This window comes from Chrysemys picta, chromosome 5 (assembly GCF_011386835.1).
Source record: "Chrysemys picta bellii isolate R12L10 chromosome 5, ASM1138683v2, whole genome shotgun sequence".
Lineage (NCBI taxonomy): Eukaryota > Metazoa > Chordata > Testudines > Emydidae > Chrysemys > Chrysemys picta.
Genome location: NC_088795.1, coordinates 118045001 through 118066786, shown reverse-complemented (window position 1 = coordinate 118066786; position 21786 = coordinate 118045001). Strand labels below are relative to the sequence as shown.

Below are 21786 nucleotides of genomic sequence, written 5' to 3'. Positions count from 1 at the left end.
CTTGTATGCAAGACGTTTGAGATAATCTTTTAATACAGGAGGTTGCTCAATATGCGTGTACAGATTTTACTCTTATGGACAAAAGTACCTATTTCACATAAACCTAACGCCTTATCAGCTGCATCTCTGTCTTGCAACAATGCAAATACGACTGAGAGAAAAACAAAAGGAATGAACTCAAACAAAATTTAAGGGCTTACTTTTAGAAACACACAACAGCCCCGAGGTAGGCATATATGTCCTCCTTTTAAAGAACTAGCAAGGCGCATCCATTCAACCCTTTGCTTAAACTGTTATTCATATGACTACTTACCATTTTTTTAGAAAGGACAAAACCTGAGGAATGGGGATTGATGGCCTTTAGATATGGCAAAACTCACAATTCAAAACTAGCTGAGACTACGAGCAACTCTCCAGTGAGAGTATTTACATTCAGGCTCTTCAGCTCCTGGAGCTTTGACATGGACAGCATGCCAATAGGGCAGTTAAAGAATCAATTATCCTAAGAAAGCCAGCTTTGCATTTCTAGCAGACAAAGGGTTTTACCCCAGACTGATCACTTCAGAATCAAAGTTATTTAACAAAGACAGCAAATATTTACTTTCAAATATAAATATCTAAAACCAGCTTCCCTCCTTGCCCCACTTGGTGCTTGACCCAATGCCCATTGAGTTGAATGGAAAGATTCCGCATGACTTTGATGGATGCTGAATCGAGACGTTATGAAGGGGACTAGAGACATAAATACTCTTGTGGCAAACCACGGAATTAAATCAATACAGAATAATGTAATGATATGTTAAATATTCAGAGCAATGCACAGGTTCACAACTCCCATTAATGACAGTGGAACTCTGATTCCTAAATTCAACTTGCATCACTCCAAGATACGTTAAAACTCGGTAGGCTTCAACGTCAGTTTAAAAAAAATCAAATACACAACTGTAATAAATTCCTCACATGTGATGAGTAGAGTGATAATGATGGATAGATACGTCTGCCGAAGTATTTTGATTTAAGTCAAAGTAGAACAGTTGTTAATCAGAACAGGACAAATCCCCTACCCCCCTTCTATATCCCAACCATGGGGCAGGTAGGCATGGGAAACAATGGAGAGCCTGCAAAGTAAACTACAGAGCTCTTCTCCATGACTCCCCTCACTCTCTCCTGAGTAGGGTGGGAAGACATCTATAGCTCTGTGGCCAAGAGTCAGCATTCTTCCATATTAAGTGGGAACTATTACGTGGGCATCTATTCATATGGGCTTAGCAGTAGGGGGACAAGATTGGTTCAATCTTGTAGATAGTGAAAACCTACCAAGGGATGTGAAAATGCAGAGCAGGGCCAAAGGAACTGTGAGCTGCAGGATCAGAAGTTTTCATCTTGTAAATAGATGCAGGAGAACCATGGCTGCATGAAGAGAGTCTAAGGACCCAGTTTTCAAATTACTAGTAATTTTAGGTGCCTGAAGTATTGGGTGTCCAACTTAAGACAACTTAAAGAGTTCCTGTCTTTCAGGGGGAGGTTGCTCAGTACTTTCTTAAAGCCAGGCCTCCTTAAGGAGTATCAATTTACACACTCCAAAATTGAGGCTCCAAAAATTATTATTCAATTTTGAAAATATTGGCCCACCATGCCTATTTCCCTGCATGTGTATGGCACTGAATATATCAAAACAAGGCTCTTTTATCCTGCCCTGGAAAAGCATAATGGGGAACCTGATATACCAGGAGTTGTTAGTTTGTTGGGAGATCCCAGCTTCTGCAATGGGTGAGGGACTTCAGGTTAGTGAGCCATTCTGCTCCAGATTTTCTAGCTACAAAATACCTGTTTAAACAAAATTTCATGGTGGGGGGAAGGGAGGGGAGAGAGCTAAAATGCCCCCACCCCCAAAGTTAGTTTATTTCTTTTGGGGTTTTTTTATCCCTCAAAATCTAAATTTGAACACTCATTTTAACCTCAGGAAGACAGAGAGATGAACTGAATTGCGTTTATCCCCCCCAAATGACCTTTCATAAAGGGCTGATGCCACAACTGTGTTTTTGTTTTAAACTTTCCTGTTTCATTTGCTGGTAGGAGAACATAACACAATGCTTTGCACTTACGCAACCGCCACTGGCCTTAAACTCTATGACGCTACGAACACCTTTTATCCAATGATTTCCAAGCCCTTACCAAACATTAATTAGAAAACCCTCCCAATACCCCTGTGAGGTAGATGTGACTAAGGGTACGTCTACACTTACCTCCGGGTCCGGCAGTAAGCAATCGATCTTCTGGGATCGATCCCGGAACTGCTCGCCGTCGACGCCGGTACTCCAGCTCGGCGAGAGGCGTATGCGGCATCGACGGGGGAGCCTGCCTGCCGCATCTGGACCCGCGGTAAGTTCGAACTAAGGTACTTCGAATTCAGCTACATTATTAACGTAGCTGAATTTGCGTACCTTAGTTCGAAGTGCGGGGGTTAGTGTGGACCAGGCCTTATATTCATTTTACACATGGGCACAATGAGGCACAGAGAGATTACACAGACCACACAGCAAGTCAATGTCAAAGCCAGAAACAAGGCCTAGGTGGCTTTACTCCCTGTTACAGAGCATATACCCTCCCTAGGAACAGTAGTCCAAATCCTCAAAGATATTTAGGCTCCTCACTTCCATTCCTTTGAGCATCTGGGCCAGCATTCCTAGTTTATCCATTAATATGCTTCAAAAGAGTGAGATTTCATGCACTGTTATTACTCTTCATGGGAAAGTGAGACAAGTTAATATCAAAATAAAGCTCACAAGTCAATGAATTTTAAAGATGAAGGTCGGAAATGTCTGTTTAAAAAGTACTTACCATTATTGTAATGTGCTACTTGCTCCCAGAAGGCCTTGTGCAGGTCTGTTAAAAGCCCTTCCTTCTGCGAAAGAGAGAGGTTGCTCTTTACAGTTAACTGGTCCAATATGCCAGCTACAGCACCTAGTCTACATTTACTTTCTTCTTGTATCCTTGTCTTCAAAAAATCAACCATTTTCACCATTAGCTCCCAATTAAATATTCTTTCCTGAATGTCCTGAAAACAAAACAAAAATACTATGTAAAAAATTAAGTGCAGGCAGAGTGCTGAATCTCTGCAACATGCTGAGCCCTTCATTAACCCATTCAATACTGAATGATGCAAGAGACAAAAACCGTGACGCTAGACAAACTGTTTCCTCCAGCGACCCATTCATTTGATTGTGTGTGCTCACTTGCACCATGGAACGGGTTAAGCAAAGCTGTCTACATTTTCCATCCAGTGCTTCCTGGCTCTTTAAGAAATGAAAATAAATCTAAAATGAATGAAGCAACATGAATAATAAGTTAGCACTGCACATTTCAATGTTCAGCACAGGCTGATGCTGAGGGGGAAAAGTTTCACTAGATGGAGCAAAAGGATAAGATCTAAGGATTTTTTTTTTCTAAAATACTGCCCAGCTGGTCAGTTTTCATTTAAGAATGAGCACGGTTATAGGACTACAATACCATTGTAGAGTGAGTCCTAATACACTGAGATTACTGACGGTATATAAAACAAAGTAGCTCAGTAAATGATTGAAAAATAAAAGTCATTACAGACCACTTCCATTACACTATGGCACAGGAAACCCAGGTTCATAGCCCATCTAAAAAATCTTGCTCCTCAGGTTAGTGGTGCTTATATAATGGCTTGAGATGGGGAGAGGTACGTGATGCTGGTAAACCAAGTGCCAGCTCTAGCCAAGGCTGTAGGCATTAGCTAAGAACTGACAAACTCATAGCTGGAAACCAAACCAGCTCACCTGTATGTTAGTTTTGTTCAAAATAGGTATTAGTCTTAAAAAAAATTAGTTAGTGTTTAGACTCTGTGAAATGCTCGTAAGTTGCTGCATGCATTAATCTCACTTGTAATGGCTATATTCCATGCTATAAGGAAATATGTAAGTTATGCTTTATAACTTTAAAAGTGTTTGCTCTGAACTTGTGAACCCAGGTATGGGAATCACATCCCCATTAAGGAGGCCTATTAAGATTAAATGGGCCATTGAGAAACATCACAGTACAGAGGATTGTGACTGGCCCTATCACACCTTGGAAATGCTATGTGCAAGGGAATTCATATCATGGACAGGAAGGCCAAATGTAAAAGATAAAACAGGGTCACAAGAAAATTTGTCATCTCTTGGTTTTTTTGAACTCTCACAGGGCCAGAGACATTAAACAAAGGCAGAGATTCCCCAAGGGTTATCCCTGGGTCTCCTGTGGGGATATCTTGAATTGACAGATTACCACTTTACTGTCATCTTTAGGAATCATGGATGGTTCCTTTGTGTATATGTTTGCTTGCTTTAACCATTTCTTTTTGTCTAGTTAATAAGCCTTTAAATAGTTTATTACAGGACTGGCTACAAGCATTGTCTTTGGTGTAAGATCTGAGATACAAATTGATCTAAGGTAACTGACTGGTCTCTTGGAACTGGAAGCAACCTGAATATTGTGTGATTTTTGGTGTAAGTGACCATTTACTGTATCACTAAGTCCAGCTTGCCTGGGTGGTAAGATAGACTGGAAAGTCTATGGGGACTGTCTGCGACTCTATGGTAAGACTGTTACAGTGATCCAGGAGTTCACATCTGTTACAGAGTTGGTGAAATCTAATTATAGAAAACACCACCAGTTTGGGATGTCTGCCCTGTTTTTGACAGTCTGCCCTGAGACAGGCACTCATGCTCGTGAGCCACTCCAGACAGAATGATAGGGTGACCCTTAGCAACTACTGCAACTAAAGGAGAAGATGGTCCTTCTCCAAAGAGCTAGAAGATCCATGAAGGCAACGTTAGGTAGAAAAACTTATTAAATGTTGGACCCAAACATAAGAAATAATCCATTTAGACTGAACATTCATATTGAACCAGGCACAACTGAGGAAAGTCCATGTGTGGAAGCTTAGTGGACCATGGTGCAGAGAGACCACCTATAAAGATTATTTGCCAGTGTGGGTCATTAATTTTATTTGACTCCCACATTGCACAATCATAAATCATTAGCTACTAACCACTAAATATTTTATGGGTGAAAAAATGCATCTAGAGGCCATAGTGGGCCAGATTCTGATCTCATTTATACTTCTGTAAATCCATAATAATTCCAATTACTTCAGTGGAGTTACTCCACTATAATAGCCTGTATAACTGAGAAGGATCTGGTCCAATGACAGGTTAATTATGCGTAACAGTATGCGCTTTATGTTGCATTAAAATGAATATACTTGTAAATGTTATTGCTTCCTCTCTCAAGGCCAGGTTAGTAGGAGGTGCTGAGGGTCTTCAATTCCAAAGGAAGTCAGGAGTGCACTCAGAACCCTTCTTAATTTGAAGTATGGCCATCCAGGCATGGTAGAATACATACAAAAAAGATGTCTCAATGCGCAGGTTGATATTTCCCTTCCCCATCTTTAGATATAGTGCTCTTGCTGCTTGCTCATTGCTCTCATTAAAATCTTGCAGAGCATTTTTATTCTACCATGACTGGATAGTCGTGTTTTCAGAACCAGAATCAAAGCAATGAGAGGTCACTCACTTAAGCGTTTTTACAAACTACTGAGAAAGCTAGTCTCCTTATAACAGGTTAAAGTAAACAGGCCACAGCTGGTAAGTTGTCTACCTAATTCATAAACTCTGATTGACAACATTACACAGTCTCATTATGCTCTGAGTTAGGATTGACTGTTTGAGTCTCTCTTCAGCTTTCTCTCCTCTTGTACTTTACCATTGCTTGCAAATCCTGAGACTGGCTTAATAACCCTTCTACTGCAATCATTCTCTCAGTCAGATTCATCATTATCTTTCCTCTTTTGGCACTTGAGCAATTTGATTGGTTCAGGAGAAACTGCTCGGCTTTGTCTGCCTGCTTCCAGAAAGCTTCCATCTGCAGAGTAGGAATTAAAACACATCAATTATTTCCCCCTTTACCTAAAAAAACCCCATAATATTCAAAAACCTGAGAAATTAATTACCCTACAACACAGAGATGTGTTCTATTATGGGAGGCAAATCATTGTAATTCAAGATGAAGCCATTAAAAAGTCATCATTTGGCAAAACCATTTTCACAAAAATCTCATATTTTGAAACATGGCGACGCACCCTGGGTAATGTCAGATACCAGCGTATGGTACCTGTTGGCTAATTCTGACTCTTCATGGAGGTTAGTGTATACAATTTTATTTAAGATTGCTATTTAAAAGAACTCCTCACACATAACACACTAAAAATAGGCTAATTCAGTGGTCCCCAAACTTTTCAGAGTCATGTGCCCCCTGTCCCTGGAGCCAGGGCCGGGAGCGGGTATGCGGCTCCCGGGCAGGGGGGACATGGACAGGGGACAGGGGGCTGAGGCTGGGGCTGCAGCTGGGGGCAGGTCTGGAGTGGAGCTGTGGCTGGAGGGGTCTGGGGGTGCCCCCTCCATGTCTCCCATGGGAGCTGGCCCAGGCCCCGCCGCACCCCAAGTGTTCCTATTCACCCCCTCCAGGGGGGTTGCACCCCACAATTTGGGGACCTCTAGACTAATTACTACAATTGGGGATAGAAGAATGGTTATTAGCCTGTCATCTCTTTCTAACAAGTTCCTTTATTATCAATGTTGTAGCGTGGGAGTGCATGTGTAGCAAGATTTTAGTTTAAAACTCAGAAGTTTTTCACCAGCTGAGGTTTTTTGCAGCTATTGAGTTTGTAAACATTATATTAAATTCTCAGAAATTGTAAGCATATTATGTGGGTTAGAAAGGTGTATGCCCCACCTACAGATCACCAGCCTTAGGCTCTAATCCTGTAGATACTTGTGCACAAGCTTAATTCTATACATGTGAGTCATTCCATTGACTTTGGTGAGATTACTTACATGTATAAAGCTAACCACATGTACATGTGTAGAATCAGGGTCTTATACTGTAAGCTTTCCAGGACAGGGACTTGGGTCTGTGCAGTGTCCAGCCATCTAATGGTTATATATTGCTGCAACATAAGGGTGCCCCAGTCCTGACTGGGGCCTCTAGATGTTATCATCATAAATCTTTATTAGTAATAGTAATAATAATAATTAAGGGGAGATTGTGAATAGTGGCTGGCACTTGACTTTCAATGGGATTTGTGCTACTGAATGTCCCCCAAAACAGCCAAGAATTGTACTTTGAAATTACAGGTGCCTTTTTTTGGAGGTGCCAATCTGCTGTGTATGGTGAGGAAAGGAAAAACCTTATAGCACTGAGGGAAGAGAGGTGCTCTTCAAGGGCCTGTGGCTGAAGTCAAGGAGAATCTTTCCATAATATAGTAACTGTGATGTGATGTGTAACTCCACTCAACTACCTCAACTACCTGAAAGGGGGGGGGGGGTTCCAAAGAGGATGGAGCTAGGCTGTTCTCAGTGGTGGCAGATGACAGAACAAGAAGCAACTGTCTCAAGTTGCAGTGGGGGAGGTTTAGGTTGGATATTAGGAAACACTATTTCACCAGGAGGGTGGTGAAGCACTGGAATGGGTTACCCTAGGGAGATGGTGGAATCTCTATTCTTAGAGGTTTTTAAGGCCCGGCTTGACAAAGCCCTGGCTGGGATGATTTAGTTGGGGATTGGTCCTGCTTTGAGCAGGGGATTGGACTAGATGACCTCCTGAGGTCTCTTCCAACCCAAATATTCTATGATTCTATGGGTATGTCTTCACTACCCGCCAGATCAGTGGGTAGTGATCGATTTATCGCGTCTAATCTAGACGAGATAAATCAACCCCAGAGCGCTCCCCCATCTTTGGTGTAAGATCTAGGGTAAGTGACTGGTCTCTTGGGACTGGAAGCAACCTGAATATTGTGTGATTTTTGGTGTAAGTGACCATTTATTGTATCACTAAGTCCAGCTTGCCTGGGTGATAAGATAGACTGGAAAGTCTATGGGGACTGTCTGTGACTCTATGCTGTACTCCAGCGCTGCGAGAGGTGCAAGCAGAGTTGACAAGGAAGTGGCAGCAGTCGACTCACCACGGTGAAGACACCATGGTAAGTCGATCTAAGTACATCGACTTCAGTATGTTATTCATGTAGCTGAAGTTGCGTAACTTAGATCAATCCCCTTTCCCCCCCAGTGTAGACCAGGGCTACGATTCCACACATGGAGGCAGATCCTCATCTGATGTAAATTATCATACCTCCATTAAATGACAATTTACATCAGCTAATGGTCTGTCCCATGAAGCTCAGTAAGGCTAGATGACACTAATAATATCCGTTTCACACATGATTAACTCTGTAGAATATTGAACAATAAGTTCTTTAAAGGATTGCCTTCACAGTCTCACAAGAAATGTCACATGCTTCTATCTCTGTCAGCCGGACATGTGTTATTAAGTGAAAGGAACAGAGATTAAATAGAAAACCATAGAAGTTCACACTGGCATATTTCACAACTACCGAACATGTCAGAATGACTGTCGGTTTCTCTGTCAGAGAGGCCCAGGGCTAGGATATATGGGCTGTTCAAGTCAGGACTGAAGTGCACTGGCAGATCAGTGTGGGGAAGCTTATACATAGCCTGCCAGTATGACTGGTCTCTCATACTCATGAACACTAAATTAACTCAAATGTTGAAAAAAATGGAGAGAAAAAGACAGTCTGAGAGAGTCTATTTTCGGGCAGACTAGATAGATAAGATCTTTTTCCACCTCCAGGTTTTCTGGCTCAGGAATTAGTTTTGACACACTAGTGCTATTGAACTGAAAAATTATCATTTCATGAGGATCAAATGTCAACAGTAAAATTACATTTTTGCATTTAAAAGCAGTTTAAATGTGTTACACTGTGCAAAGCAGCATAGCCAGAAGAGTTACTGAGGTGTTAGTAACACTTTAATTATGCCAACTGAAAAAGTTTATCTATGAACTGTGCATACTTTACACGGTACAAGTGAGTATCAGATGTAAGGAAAAATATTACAGGCCAAATTCTGCCTTCATTGCACAAGTATAATCCCACTGAGCTCAGATGGGTATAAAAGAGTTTAGAGTCTATGCCTATATGGTTTATTTCAACAGTGGATTTTTGAAAAACAGAAAATGCACTAAGAATGAAAACTAGAATAATCACTTAATTCTTACTACCAGCCTGTTTATTTCACTCTAATGCCACTTCAGTTCCAACATGATTTTAGCAGCCTTTGTCTTGAGAACGACTACAGCTAGCACTTCATACCAGTGCTGAAGATATAGCTGAGATTTTGGTATATAAAGCATTAATCTATTACATTATTATATACAGTTCTAAGTCAACCTTTACTGAAATATCTTTTACACAAAAGTGTACCAGTAATCTTTCAAGATATGTAACTAATTCTCTTAGTGGCTCAAAAGATATATCAGGTCCTAAAATCATATTTAAATTAAGGTTGGGGGAAAAAGTAAGATTATAATAAGAATTATGTGATAAGGTCCAACAGCTTATATTATACAAGGGCTTGAAATATTTTACTAGTCCAACAAAGTAATAAGCATTTGACATCTCTATGTATTGTGCAAGAGCCAGTGAACCAGAATCAGAAAAGAAAGATGCTAGTTGCTGGCCAGAGTTAGAAACACTTTGCTAGACAAATGTACACATGCTTTCAGGATCAGTGGATCATAATCCTGGACTAGTGATAACGAAGAAAAAAAATATTGATTCCCCTATCAACAGAACAATGTTAATTTAGAAATATAGAGATGAATAAAAAATTATATAGGTACATTATCTGTGATATGTTCAGAATATTCCCTCTCTTTCCTTTCTAAGTCTTCTAAGGTCTGGTAGTCTGAATTACGAGCGCCCGACATTTCAGTACTCAGTAGTCTGGAGGTAAGTTGTTTCTGTAACTCTTCCAAATCCTGGAAAAATAAGAAACCTGTTACACAGGAAAATAGCTCTTTCTGACTTGGCAAAAAGTATTACTTGGAAAATAATAATATACACCCGGCTTCTATTGAAAAAATGCTAATTTATAAGAGAGTTTGCGTCTTGCCCATGATTCTTCATGAAAGTAAATTCAACAAACATGTTCAGGAAGTTTTATTTCTAGGTACTGCCGTTCCTGCAGTAAGTAGAGAAAACATCAGACATTAGGCATGAGTCAGCCCTGATTTACACTTATTTTACACAGTGTAACTCCACTTAACTCAATTTAAACCAGTGTGAGATCAGAATCAGTCCTGGTGTTCATTTCCACTGACTTTGGATACCATTAAGCATTGATCCAAGTCTTCATATTTTTAACCCTTTTAGTGCACCCACAAGTATTTTCAAGAAGATTGCAATTTTGGCTCCCCATCTTTAATTGGCTTCTAAAACTGCCCATGCAGTGCTTGGGGATGGTAGGGTATGCGTATCTGATCCATGTGTGCAAATGCAGGTGGTTAGCAGTGTGTGTGTGTGTGTGTGTGTGTGTGTGTGCGCGCACACACACACACATATATGTACGGTAAGGTGCATTTTTAGATGCCACTTCAAAATGTTGACTTTTAATGTTTACATAAGTGATCCCTCTTCTGCCGTCCATCTCCACCCTCTGCCAAACAGAGGCTAGGAACACTATTCCTTACCCATCCTGGCTAATAGCCATTAATGGACTTAATCACCATGAATTTATCCAGTTCTCTTTTAAACGCTGTTATAGTCCTAGCCTGCACAACCTCCTCAGGCAAGGTGTTCCACAAGTTGACTGTGCACTGTGTGAAGAACTTCCTTTTATTTGTTTTACACCTGCTGCCCATTAATTTCATTTGGTGGCCCCTAGTTCTTATATTATGGGAACAAGTAAATAACTTTTCCTTATTCACTTTCTTCACAGCACTCATGATTTTATATCTCTATCATATCCCCCCTTAGGCTCCTCTTTTCCAAGTTGAAAAGTCCTAGCCTCTTTAATCTCTCCTTATATGGGACCCGTTCCAACCCCCTAATCATTTTAGTTGCCCTTCTCTGAACCTTTTCTAATGCCAGTATATCTTTTTTGAGATGAGGAGACCACATCAGTACGCAGTATTCAAGATGTGGGCGTACCATGGATTTATATAAGGACAATAAGATATTCTCCGTCTTATTCTCTATCCCTTTTTTAATGATTCCTAACATCCTGTTTGCTTTTTTGACTGCTGCTGCACACTGCGTGGATGTCTTTAGAGAACTATCCACGATGACTCTAAGATCTTTTTCCTGATTCGTTGTAGCTAAATTAGCCCCCGATATATTGTATGTATAGTTGGGGTTTTTGTCCAATGTGCATTACTTTACATTTATCCACATTAAATTTCATTTTCCATTTTGTTGCCCAATCACTTACTTTTGTGAGATCTTTTTGAAGTTCTTCACAGTCTGCTTTGGTCTTAACTATCTTGAGCAGTTTAGTATCATCTGCAAACTTTGCCACCTCACTTTTTACCCCTTTCTCCAGATCATTTATGAATAAGTTGAATAGGATTGGTTCTAGGACTGACCCTTGGGGAACACCACTAGTTACCCCTCTCTATTCTGAAAATTTACCATTTATTCCTACCTTTTGCTCCCTGTCTTTTAACCAGTTCTCAATCCATTAAAGGATCTTCCCTCTTATCCCATGACAGCTTAATTTACGTAAGAGCCTTTGGTGAGGGACCTTGTCAAAGTGTTTCTGGAAATCTAAGTACACTATGTCCACTGGATCCCCCTTGTCCAAATGTTTGTTGACCCTTCAAAGAACTCTAATAGATTAGTAAGACATGATTTCCCTTTACAGAAACCATGTTGACTTTTGCCCAACAATTTATGTTCTTCTATGTGTCTGACAATTTTATTCTTTACGATTGTTTCAACTAACTTTCCGGGTACTAACGTTAGACTTACTGGTCTGTAATTGCTGGGATCACCTCTAGAGCCATTTTTAAATATTGGCGTTACATTAGCTATCTTTCAGTCATTGGGTACAGAAGCCGACTTAAAGGACTGGTTACAAACCACAGTTAGTAGTTCCGCAATTTCACATTTGAGTTCTTTCAGAACACTTGGGTGAATGCCATCTGGTGACTTGTTACTGTTAAATTTATCAATTAATTCCAAAAGCTCCTCTAGTGACACCTCAATCTGTGACAATTCCTCAGATTTGTCACCTACAAAAGCTGGCTTAGGTTTTGGAATCTCCCTAACGTCCTCAGCCGTGAAGACTGAAGCAAAGAATTCATTTAGTTTCTCCACAATTACTTTATCATCTTTAAGTGCTTCTTTTGTATCTCGATCGTCCTGGGGCCCCACTGGTTGTTTAGCAGGCTTCCTGCTTCTGATGTACTTAAAAAACATTTTGTTATTACCTTTTGAGTTTTTGGCTAGCTGTTCTTCAAAATCCTTTTTGGGTTTTCTTATTACATTTTTACACTTAATTTGGCAGTGTTTATGCTCCTTTCTATTTACCTCACTAGGATTTGACTTCCACTTTTTAAAAGATGCCTTTTTATCTCTCACTGCTTCTTTTACATGGTGGTGAAGCCACGGTGGCTCTTTTTTAGTTCCTTTACTGTATTTTTTAATTTGGGGTATATATTTAAGTTGGGCCTCTATTATGGAGTCTTTGAAAAGTGTCCATGCAGCTTGCAGACATTTCACTCTAGTCACTGTACCTTTTAATTTCTGTTTAACTAACCCCCTCATTTTTGTATAGTTCCCCTTTCTGAAGTTAAATGCCACTGTGTTGGGCTGTTGAGGTGTTCTTTCCACTGCAGGAATGTTTAAAGTTATTATATTATGGTCACTATTTCCAAGCGATCCCGTTATAGTTATCTCTTGGACCAGGTCCTGCGCTCCACTCAGGACTAAATTTGTAAATAAATACTTTTAAATGGAGTAAGTGAAATAATGTCTTCCCAACAGATTTAATAAACAAAAAACTCAGTCCTTCATCTTTATTCCATGGGTTCACACTGAGATGCATATTTCTCAAACGTGCCTTCTTTCTCAAGCCTTTTTCTACCACATGATTTTGTCTCCTACAGAATTACATTAATATCTTATGTCTTAAAGAACTGCAAACACATTTTAGTGACCCTTAAAAATGTTCTGTCATCAAAATCCCATTAAGCTTTCACGTAGAAGCAACGAATGAAGAAATAAAAAAATGCTTATTACAGCAAGACGTCTTGTCCACTGTCCTGCCAATGCAGGATTAAATATTAAATGTAATACTTCTGCTAATACCAGTGGTATTGCTCCTTGCCAAAGTAATTTTCCCTTTATGCAAATACAGTCTTTGAGGATCAGTCATCTCCATTCAGTAATGCCACATCCCAATGTTTGTAACATTTTAAAAACATTACAGGCCAGATTGTCACGAGCTCAGTCCCCAGTTGGCATCAAAATAAGTGGCTAGATTCTTTTTCAAAAGAAGCTCAGCATGTTAGACACTGATCTCTTTAGAAAAAGTCTGGTCATTAATGCCACAACAGGAACTTTTGAAAATATGACCCTTATTTTTTAGGTGCCTAATGGGAGCTGAGCTCTTCTGAAAAAAAAATCTATCCCCATGTGAGTTAGTGCTTCTGAAATGTGCTGGGTTGATAGCCCCAGAGCTGGAAGTTCTCTAAGCTGTTATTAAACCAAAGCCCCTCAGCATCATTTTGTCGAGGGTGCTGAGAAGGGCAACCGTGTAGATTACAACTTGCATGTCTATTAGGAAAAGAATAGAGCCAGCTGTGATTTGTGTTTTTTTGAGCTACACAAATGTCCATTTTGAAGTCGTCTGAGACTGGAAGCATTCTGAATAGAAAACTGCTTTTCAGCAAATCAGGATTTCTCATGAAAATTTCACTTTTTTGTCTATGCCTTTTGGATTTTATGAAATAACACCACTATTTATTTATTTATTCTCTGAAGATGTCTGCGCAGTATGCAGAGGCGGTCAAAAAAGCAAACAGGATGTTAGGGATCATTAAAAAGAGGATAGAGAATAAGACTGAGAAAATATTATTGCCCTTATATAAATCGATGGTATGCCCACATCTCGAATACTGCATACAGATGTGGTCTCCTCATCTAAAAAAAGATATACTGGCACTAGAAAAGGTTCAGAAAAGGGCAACTAAAATGATTAGGGGTTTGGAACGGATCCCATATGAGGAGAGATTAAAGAGGCTAGGACTCTTCAGCTTGGAAAAGAGGAGGCTAAGGGGTTATATGATAGAGGTATATAAAATCATGAGTGATGTGGAGAAAGTGGATAAGGAAAAGTTATTCACTTAGTCTCATAATACAAGAACTAGGGTCACCAAATGAAATTAATAGGCAGCAGGTTTAAAACAAATATAAGCAAGTTCTTCTTCATGCAGCGCACAGTCAACTTGTGGAACTCCTTACCTGAGGAGGTGGTGAAGGCTAGGACTATAACAGCGTTTAAAAGAGAACTGGATAAATTCATGGTGGTTAAGTCCATTAATGGCTATTAGCCAGGATGGGTAAGGAAAGGTGTCCCTAGCCTCTGTTTGTCAGAGGATGGAGATGGATGGCAGGAGAGAGATCACTTGATCATTGCCTGTTGGTCCACTCCCTCTGGGGCACCTGGCATTGGCCACTATCGGTAGACAGGATCCTGGGCTAGATGGACCTTTGGTCTGACCCGGTACGGCCGTTCTTATGTTCTTATGTTATGTTCTTATGTTCTTATTTTTTATTTAGGCAACTGAGAACTGGAAAATTTCTTGGCTTCCATTTTGACAAATTCTAAGTATTTTGTGGGGGGCGAGGGGGAGAGAAGGGAACACCTGGTCTATGAGTGGGGAAACGATAATCCTACAACTACCACCTTCATGCACTCTATGTGCATTGAGATTATTATTCCCATTTTATAGCTGGGGATCTGAGACATGGATAAAGCAAGGGTATGTCTACATGCAATGTAAGCCCAGGATTCAAACTCAGACTCAAGTCTAACCCCCCTTTCATTTACAAAGAAATCAGGCTAACCCAGGATCCCAGGATCCCAGAGAGGTGGAGGGTCTGAGACTGAGTCAAGCTGGGACCCAGGGTTCAAGCCCTATTGTTTTGCAGTGTACATGCAGCCCCTGCTTCCCCGACTAGGCTTGGGGTTAGCCTGAGCTCTGGGACCCTCTCACCTCACAGGGTCCTAGAGTCACAGTTCCATCTGAGCCCAAACATCTACACTGCAATTAAATAGCCCCTTAACTCCAAGTCAGGTGGCATGTGCCAGCTGTGGGGTTTTAATTGTAGTGTAGACATAACCTAAGTGACTTGCCCAAAGTCAAACAGGAAATCGGGGGCAGAGCATGGAATTGAACCATAATCTTCCAAGTTCCAGAGTAGTGTCCTAACCACTGGACTATCCTTCCTCCCCAGGCTCCCCCAAACTGCACTGGCTGCCTCAGATAAAAGCAATATTTAACTCATGACATGTCTTACAGTAGCTCAGTTGGATGAATGAAGAGACCAGTGCTTTCAAACAACATTAACTAAAGGTTAGGAGACATTATGGAAGTTAAGTATCAGAGGGGTAGCCGTGTTAGTCTGAATCTGTAAAAAGCAACAGAGGGTCCTGTGGCACCTTTGAGACTAACAGAAGTACTGGGAGCATAAGCTTTCGTGGGTAAGAACCTCACTTCTTCAGATGCAAGAAGTGCATCTTCTTGCATCTGAAGAAGTGAGGTTCTTACCCACGAAAGCTTATGCTCCCAGTACTTCTGTTAGTCTCAAAGGTGCCACAGGACCCTCTGTTGCTTATTATGGAAGTTGTCTACCCTGTAATATTCATGTGTCTAAAGTTTGTCATTATCCAGCATCTGCTTCTGAAACAAGGATTTATTCCTTGTTTCTCTTTTCTTTTTAAATATGATTAACTTTAATATTAAATTTGAGGATCAAAGGCTGATCTTAATACGGAAATCCATGGAGATATAGGCTATCAGATAAAATTATAGAGACCTCCAGTGTTAATCCATTGACTGTGATATTGCATGATCAATCTAAATCCCTACTGACTAGTGCTGATGTAACATGAGAGATTTTAATTCTAGACTAACTACCTCTTTTTTTTTTTTTTTAAAAGTGAGGCACAGCTGGTAACCTTCCAGCAGCTTAGTCTTAGTGCTCTTACCATTTTTTCTCAACTGTTATCTCACAAACATAATGTGATCCAAACTGTGAGTAAGAGCCGCTTTCAGCAATGTACATTAACTGTAAGTGTGTAGTGTGAAAAGCCTCAATCCCAGAAATGGAATTCGATAAAGTATATGGTTGGAAAATAATTGCACAGAGAGAAAAACAGGTACATTTTCTTGATAACAGCTTAGAATTTCCTTCAGGTACTGCACTCCCTAGTATGTTGTTATTGACAATCATGGGGTGGGGGGGTCAGATAATGAATTTACACCTAGAGATCATTCATTCTATTGAGCAGCTGGCTGAGGTCAGAAAAACAGTGTTTTCTAGACAGGACTAAACTGTGAAAAAGGCTTTTCTCCTAACAGATTGGATACAGCACTGTAGTAATTGGTATTTTTTGATAGACAGATAGACATTCAGACACAAGTTGTTATGGATAGTCCACCACAGGGGTTCAGCAATCACATCTTTCACTTCATTTTGCCCCTTTTCCCACTCCCAAAAAAGAGGGAAGTTGGAAGTACACTACAAATGGCATTATTCCATGTAAAAGAAATCAACACAGCAGGGTTATATGGTTGAACTTTCACAAACTGCTTAACTTTTATTTTCTGTTGGCTGAAACATTAAACAATGGAGACACTTACAGTTTCTTGCGTCAAAATGATCTTCTGGTACAAATCTTCAGTAATCTTCTTTTTATGGTAAAAATCAAAGAGGTATGTTCTGAGAACCTGAATAAATACCTAGGTGAAAAAAGAGAAATAAATATAAAACATAATCACTTTGATAATCATTATTGGTGATTACATGTATGAATGAGGATGAGTTGTAAGTGAAAATATATTAATAGCAGAAAAGATAATTTACACTTAAAATAGTCATGCTGAAACTCTTCCAATTTGCCTGGGATAACATTATCTTCCAGTATTTCTTACACTTCCTACACTCCTATAAAGACAGACGTAATTTTACATACTTAAGGCAACTGACAAATTTTAAAGCATATGCAAGGCCTTTCATTGAAGGATAAGAAAGTGACTGACAAACATCAGACTTCATGTCTCTGCTTTGGGTAGCTATCACACAATGGCATGTTCAAAGTAGGGTGGATCTTTTCTAAAACTTTATATGTGCCCAAGGTGTAGTGTCCTCACGAATGCCTGTAGTGTAATGCTTTCACCTTTAAGCTGCCATTTTAGGATTGCTCACCTGTATTTGTTTACCATTTGTAACCAAGCCGCTCATTTGTATACCATCTGTAACCAAAGAGTTACAGGCTCTGGGAAGATCCCAGGCTCTGGGAAAATCTCTTAAAAATAGACCTTCAATTAAATAGACTCTAATCAACTTCCCTGATCACAATATCGACAATAGCAAAAATATAACAAATTATATTTTAAATCCTTGGCAGAATCTTCACCCAAGTCCTTCCCACGTATCTCCTTGAAAGCCAGAGAGAAAAGATAGTAAATGGATTATTGTGGGGTTTTTAAATGTTAATCTTGAAAGTGAACAAATAAAGTTGTTGTTCGAATGTGTTCAGCTTAGTGCCAGGATATATGACTCTCTCTTTTTGTCTCTCATATTTACACCAAGCAGATGCCATACAAACCTCCACAATATATATTCAAAAAGTGGAATAGCTTTAAGTTAACAGTTAATGGCTGAATTCCAAACTCTTCGCCATTAGTGCGGCTTCAAAGGACAAGAGGAAAGGGAAACCTTAGCATACTGGATCCAAAATGGGGGAAGCTATTAAAATCCTTAGGGATGGATTCCTTGCTAACAAAAAATAATTCAAGGAGTCGCTCGACAAGTCAACGTTGCAGTTGAATAGAATTTGGAAAACTTATTATCAATAGACTCGCTGGTAAAACAAGTCTCAGTAGGATGGAAAAAGATACAAGAGATGATGACGTGTACCTCACCTGCTGACACTGTGGGTATGAAAGGCGGAACGTGCCCTCCGAAAATAAAACTGGAAGCCAAAATGCTAAGATTTCAAATACTGTCAAAAAATAAAAGAATTAAAGCAAACTATGAAGATAATGAAGCCAAAACTGAAGTTTCCTTCTTTGAGACCAGACTCTCAGAAGCACTAACCTGGAGGGCAAAAAATGGAACCTTCAAGACTAAAACGTTCACCGTGCCTTGGACCAAAAGCCTACTAATGAAAACCAGCTCCTGCTACTCAGAGTGCAATTTTATGATGCAATTTTTTTCTCTCCTTTTGTGGAGCTTCTTGTCAGCAATCAAATGATCTAATCATCTGTCTTTCAAGGTTTCTGTTATGTTATGGCACAATGTTGTAACTTTTAGACCTGTCAACAAGTTAGTTATTGATCTTGAGATCAAATTCATTGTTCTTAATTCACACAAACTGAAGATCATCTTCGACACTGATCCCAGAATTCTTTTAGTCTCCCTTAGAAACCTTTTTAAGATGGGGAGGAGCCCACCAAGAGAGGACACCTGAATGGGTCAAATCTACTCCCCAGGCTTACACTCTGGTTCCTCTCCTTCCCAAGAGTGTTTAAAAGTCTGTCTAGAAAATGCTGCCTCTTGAAACATGCTAATTGTATTAATCACATTTACTTGTTTCTGATATAATGTGATCATATGGAGGTTTGGGGTGTGTGTGAGAGGATTATACCCAGTGTTTAGATTACTTTAGTTAGGCTATAATTGTAATGTTACCCCCTTTTGACCTGAGCAGTTAGCTAAAAATTCGGGGTCTTGTGGATTGTTTTAGTTAATGATATAAATTGGTGATGGAGTCAAGTGTTTCTTCAATGTAATCTTGTTTATTTACAAAGAATGTACGATGTCTCATTTCCCTGAACAAAGCAGGGCTCAAACAAGAAATAGGATCCTTTCTCGCAGTTTCAAACCCCTTTCTTCCATTTAGCCCAAAAGCTCTATCACAGCTTTTTTTTCAGGACCACATTCCCAGTGCTTGTCCTTGGCTTTTCTGCTGATGCTTCTCTCAACATACACACCACTCCATCAAGCATAAGCTCTCTGCCCACATGTATCAAATTCCTAAGCAGACTTCCATGTGCCTTTGTGTTGTAACATAAGGCCCTCGGGGACTAGAACCCAGGCCTACAAAGTTCCCAGGTAGCTAGCAGCTCCAGGCTGCCAACCAGCAGCAGTTGTAACCATGGTGCGCTCCACTTCCCATAACCTGCTGCGGACACAGACTGTGGGGCATTCCACCACAAGGGTTTGACAGACAGCAACCCCCTGGCTCTTGATTGGCTCCCTATCCTATATAAATCCAAGGGGTGGTTCAGGAAGTGTTCAGGCAACAAGTGGGGATCTTCTATAGTTGCCATGATTGTGCCTGCTCTTGAATTCCTGGCCTGACCTTGGATTGATTTGGACTTTGCCTCCTGACTTGGACCCTGAAAACTGTCTCGGACTTGGACTCGGACCCTTGGGACCCTAGCCTGGACTTGATTATGAACGCCTGTGCTACTCCCAGCCCCAGGTTTGCACCTGCTCTGACTCTTGGCCCTGACTGCCCTTGTTGGGATCCTGACAGGTGGCATGTGTCTGGTTTGGTTGGAGGCACCTACTGTTTCAGCTACCTGGCTGAATGGCTTCTTACAACTTAAATGAGGGTAGTGGTTACACCCTCCTGTTTGAACGTGGTTTAACCCCTCCCATAACAGTAACAATGATTCGGTATCGCACCATATCTGTATCCCCAATGGAAGTCTGCATTCTGTGTAAAAACCTTACTCTTTTGTTTTAATCACAGAAGTCCATTTTGCCCAGTTTGTCCTTTTCTCCTTGCTAAAGGCTTCTTTTATTTCCCCTTCTATCCCCCCCATCCACTTTTTTAATCTGGGTCAGGTCCTATTTTTCTCTCCACTGGAGAAGAATAGAGCCTTAAACTTATTTTTCCCCTTAAAAAAACAAAACGCAACATTTACTCTGGCCTACAAATCATGAGAATATCTGCAATTTGTATTAGCAAGAAAATCATCTGATTTATTTATTTAGGGCTACATTGTAACTTTCCAATCTGCTCTGAGAAAGGGGTGCTGCATACCTGGGCCAACCCTGGCGCAGACCAGTGAATCAACTCTGACTCTCAGAGGGTTAAATAATCCTCTGTAATACCAGAATACTTCTCATTCTGCCCCAGCTCAGTTGTGATGTCCAATGCATTGTGGGGCACAATTAAGACTCCATCAATCCTACACGCCTGTCTGCCCACTCCCTAACCAATGAAGGCTGGTCTCCTCTTGTGATTTGTAATGTGGGTAGCCCATGCAGCAGAATAAGGGGGTACTTTCACTTCTGTACCATACTGAATCAGGGTGATTGTGCCCATCACAATGGTAATGAATGTGTTATATTGACTTTTCATATATTACCTAGAGAATATGCAATCCTTGACACTGCAAAGCATTAACACCCATAATTGAAGACAAATGTATCTACAAAATGTTTGAATAGGATAACCTATTTTATGCAAAATTAAAACAAAAACAAAAACTATAAAGGCCAGGAGGGACCATTAAATCATCTAGTCTGGCCTCCTGTATAACACAGGGCATTAAATTTTACCCAGTCACCCCTGTATTGAGCCGATATATATTTATGACATACAGACAAATAAAATATAGTGCAGTAAAAATACAATACTTTCCTCAAGGGAGTCTGATAGTCAAAGTGAATTATGTTGACTAGTTCCTAAGCTTTCTAAAGGAGCTCCTGTCTCTAATTCAAATGGCTATACATAAAAAATTTGTACCTACCACCTGTTTTTCCCTTCTTAGTTCAGTATCAAGAAGCAGCAATTCTTTCAAAAGAAGACTATACAGGCACAGTTTAACATCAAAACTAAAACAAAGCAGAGGTTTAACATTCATTAGCAGCAATCTACTTATACTGTGCCAAAGCACACTGCAAAAACAAAACTGATAGAAAATGGTAACACTCTTGTAATTTTTTTTTTAACTTTTTTTCTTTTAAGTGCTGAATTCTCACAAAAGCAATTTCCCTGGAACAAGTCAATTCAATTTTCATATTGCATTTTTTTTATACAAAGTATCTTAAAATGCTGCGGAGAGATAAAAAGAGACAATGCTCTAACATATTAGAGGCACAGCAACCTTCAAATAAACAGCAAGCCTAAACAATATGGAGGGATGGCTAGAATAAAGAGGGGGGAAAAGCTGTAATTTAAAACAGTAATAATAATACTTCGTATTTAATGTTTTCCACCTCCAGTTGTGCTGCAGTAACGTTAATTGACTCTCCATGTCCCACCCTGTGACAAAGTTTCTTATTCCCTATGTTGCAACTGGGGATACAAAGAGGTAAACATATAGATATTTGCCTAGAGCCACACAGCAACTCAGTGGCAGAGTGAAAATTAGAATGCTGAGTCTATCCAGGTTATTACAGCATGACCATCACCATGGTATTTGAACAGGGACCTATTTTCCCCACTGCAGGATGAGTAACCCCCATTGATATGGGCAGAGTAGGCCCCCAGGAATTCCTGCCTCCAATCCCCAGGCTACAGGGCTTGATCCTGCAGGGTACTGAGCACTCTGGTTCCAATTCAGCAATGCATTTAAGCACATGCTTAATGTTAAGTATGTGAGTTGTCCCAC

General features: G+C 40.2%; 1 protein-coding gene across 10 annotated transcripts in view; it reads right to left on the bottom strand.

Moving 5' to 3' along the window:
• Window positions 1-21786, bottom strand: part of EVC (EvC ciliary complex subunit 1) — a 91667-nt gene that overhangs the window by 55554 nt on the left and 14327 nt on the right. For 9 of the 10 annotated variants that reach the window (XR_006175698.2, XR_006175699.2, XR_006175697.2 and 6 more), the window contains exons 5-9: window positions 20923-21007; window positions 16795-16893; window positions 9766-9903; window positions 5773-5931; window positions 2842-3058 (exon numbers count right to left, since the gene is read on the bottom strand). Coding sequence is in view for 7 of the 10 variants with exons in the window: in XM_008170160.4 (XP_008168382.2) it covers window positions 2842-3058; window positions 5773-5931; window positions 9766-9903; window positions 16795-16893; window positions 20923-21007 (698 nt within the window). In the remaining 3 variants the exon portion in view is untranslated. The remainder of the gene's footprint in view (window positions 1-2841; window positions 3059-5772; window positions 5932-9765; window positions 9904-16794; window positions 16894-20922; window positions 21008-21786) is intronic. The other variant, XM_042855473.2, reaches the window with a different exon arrangement.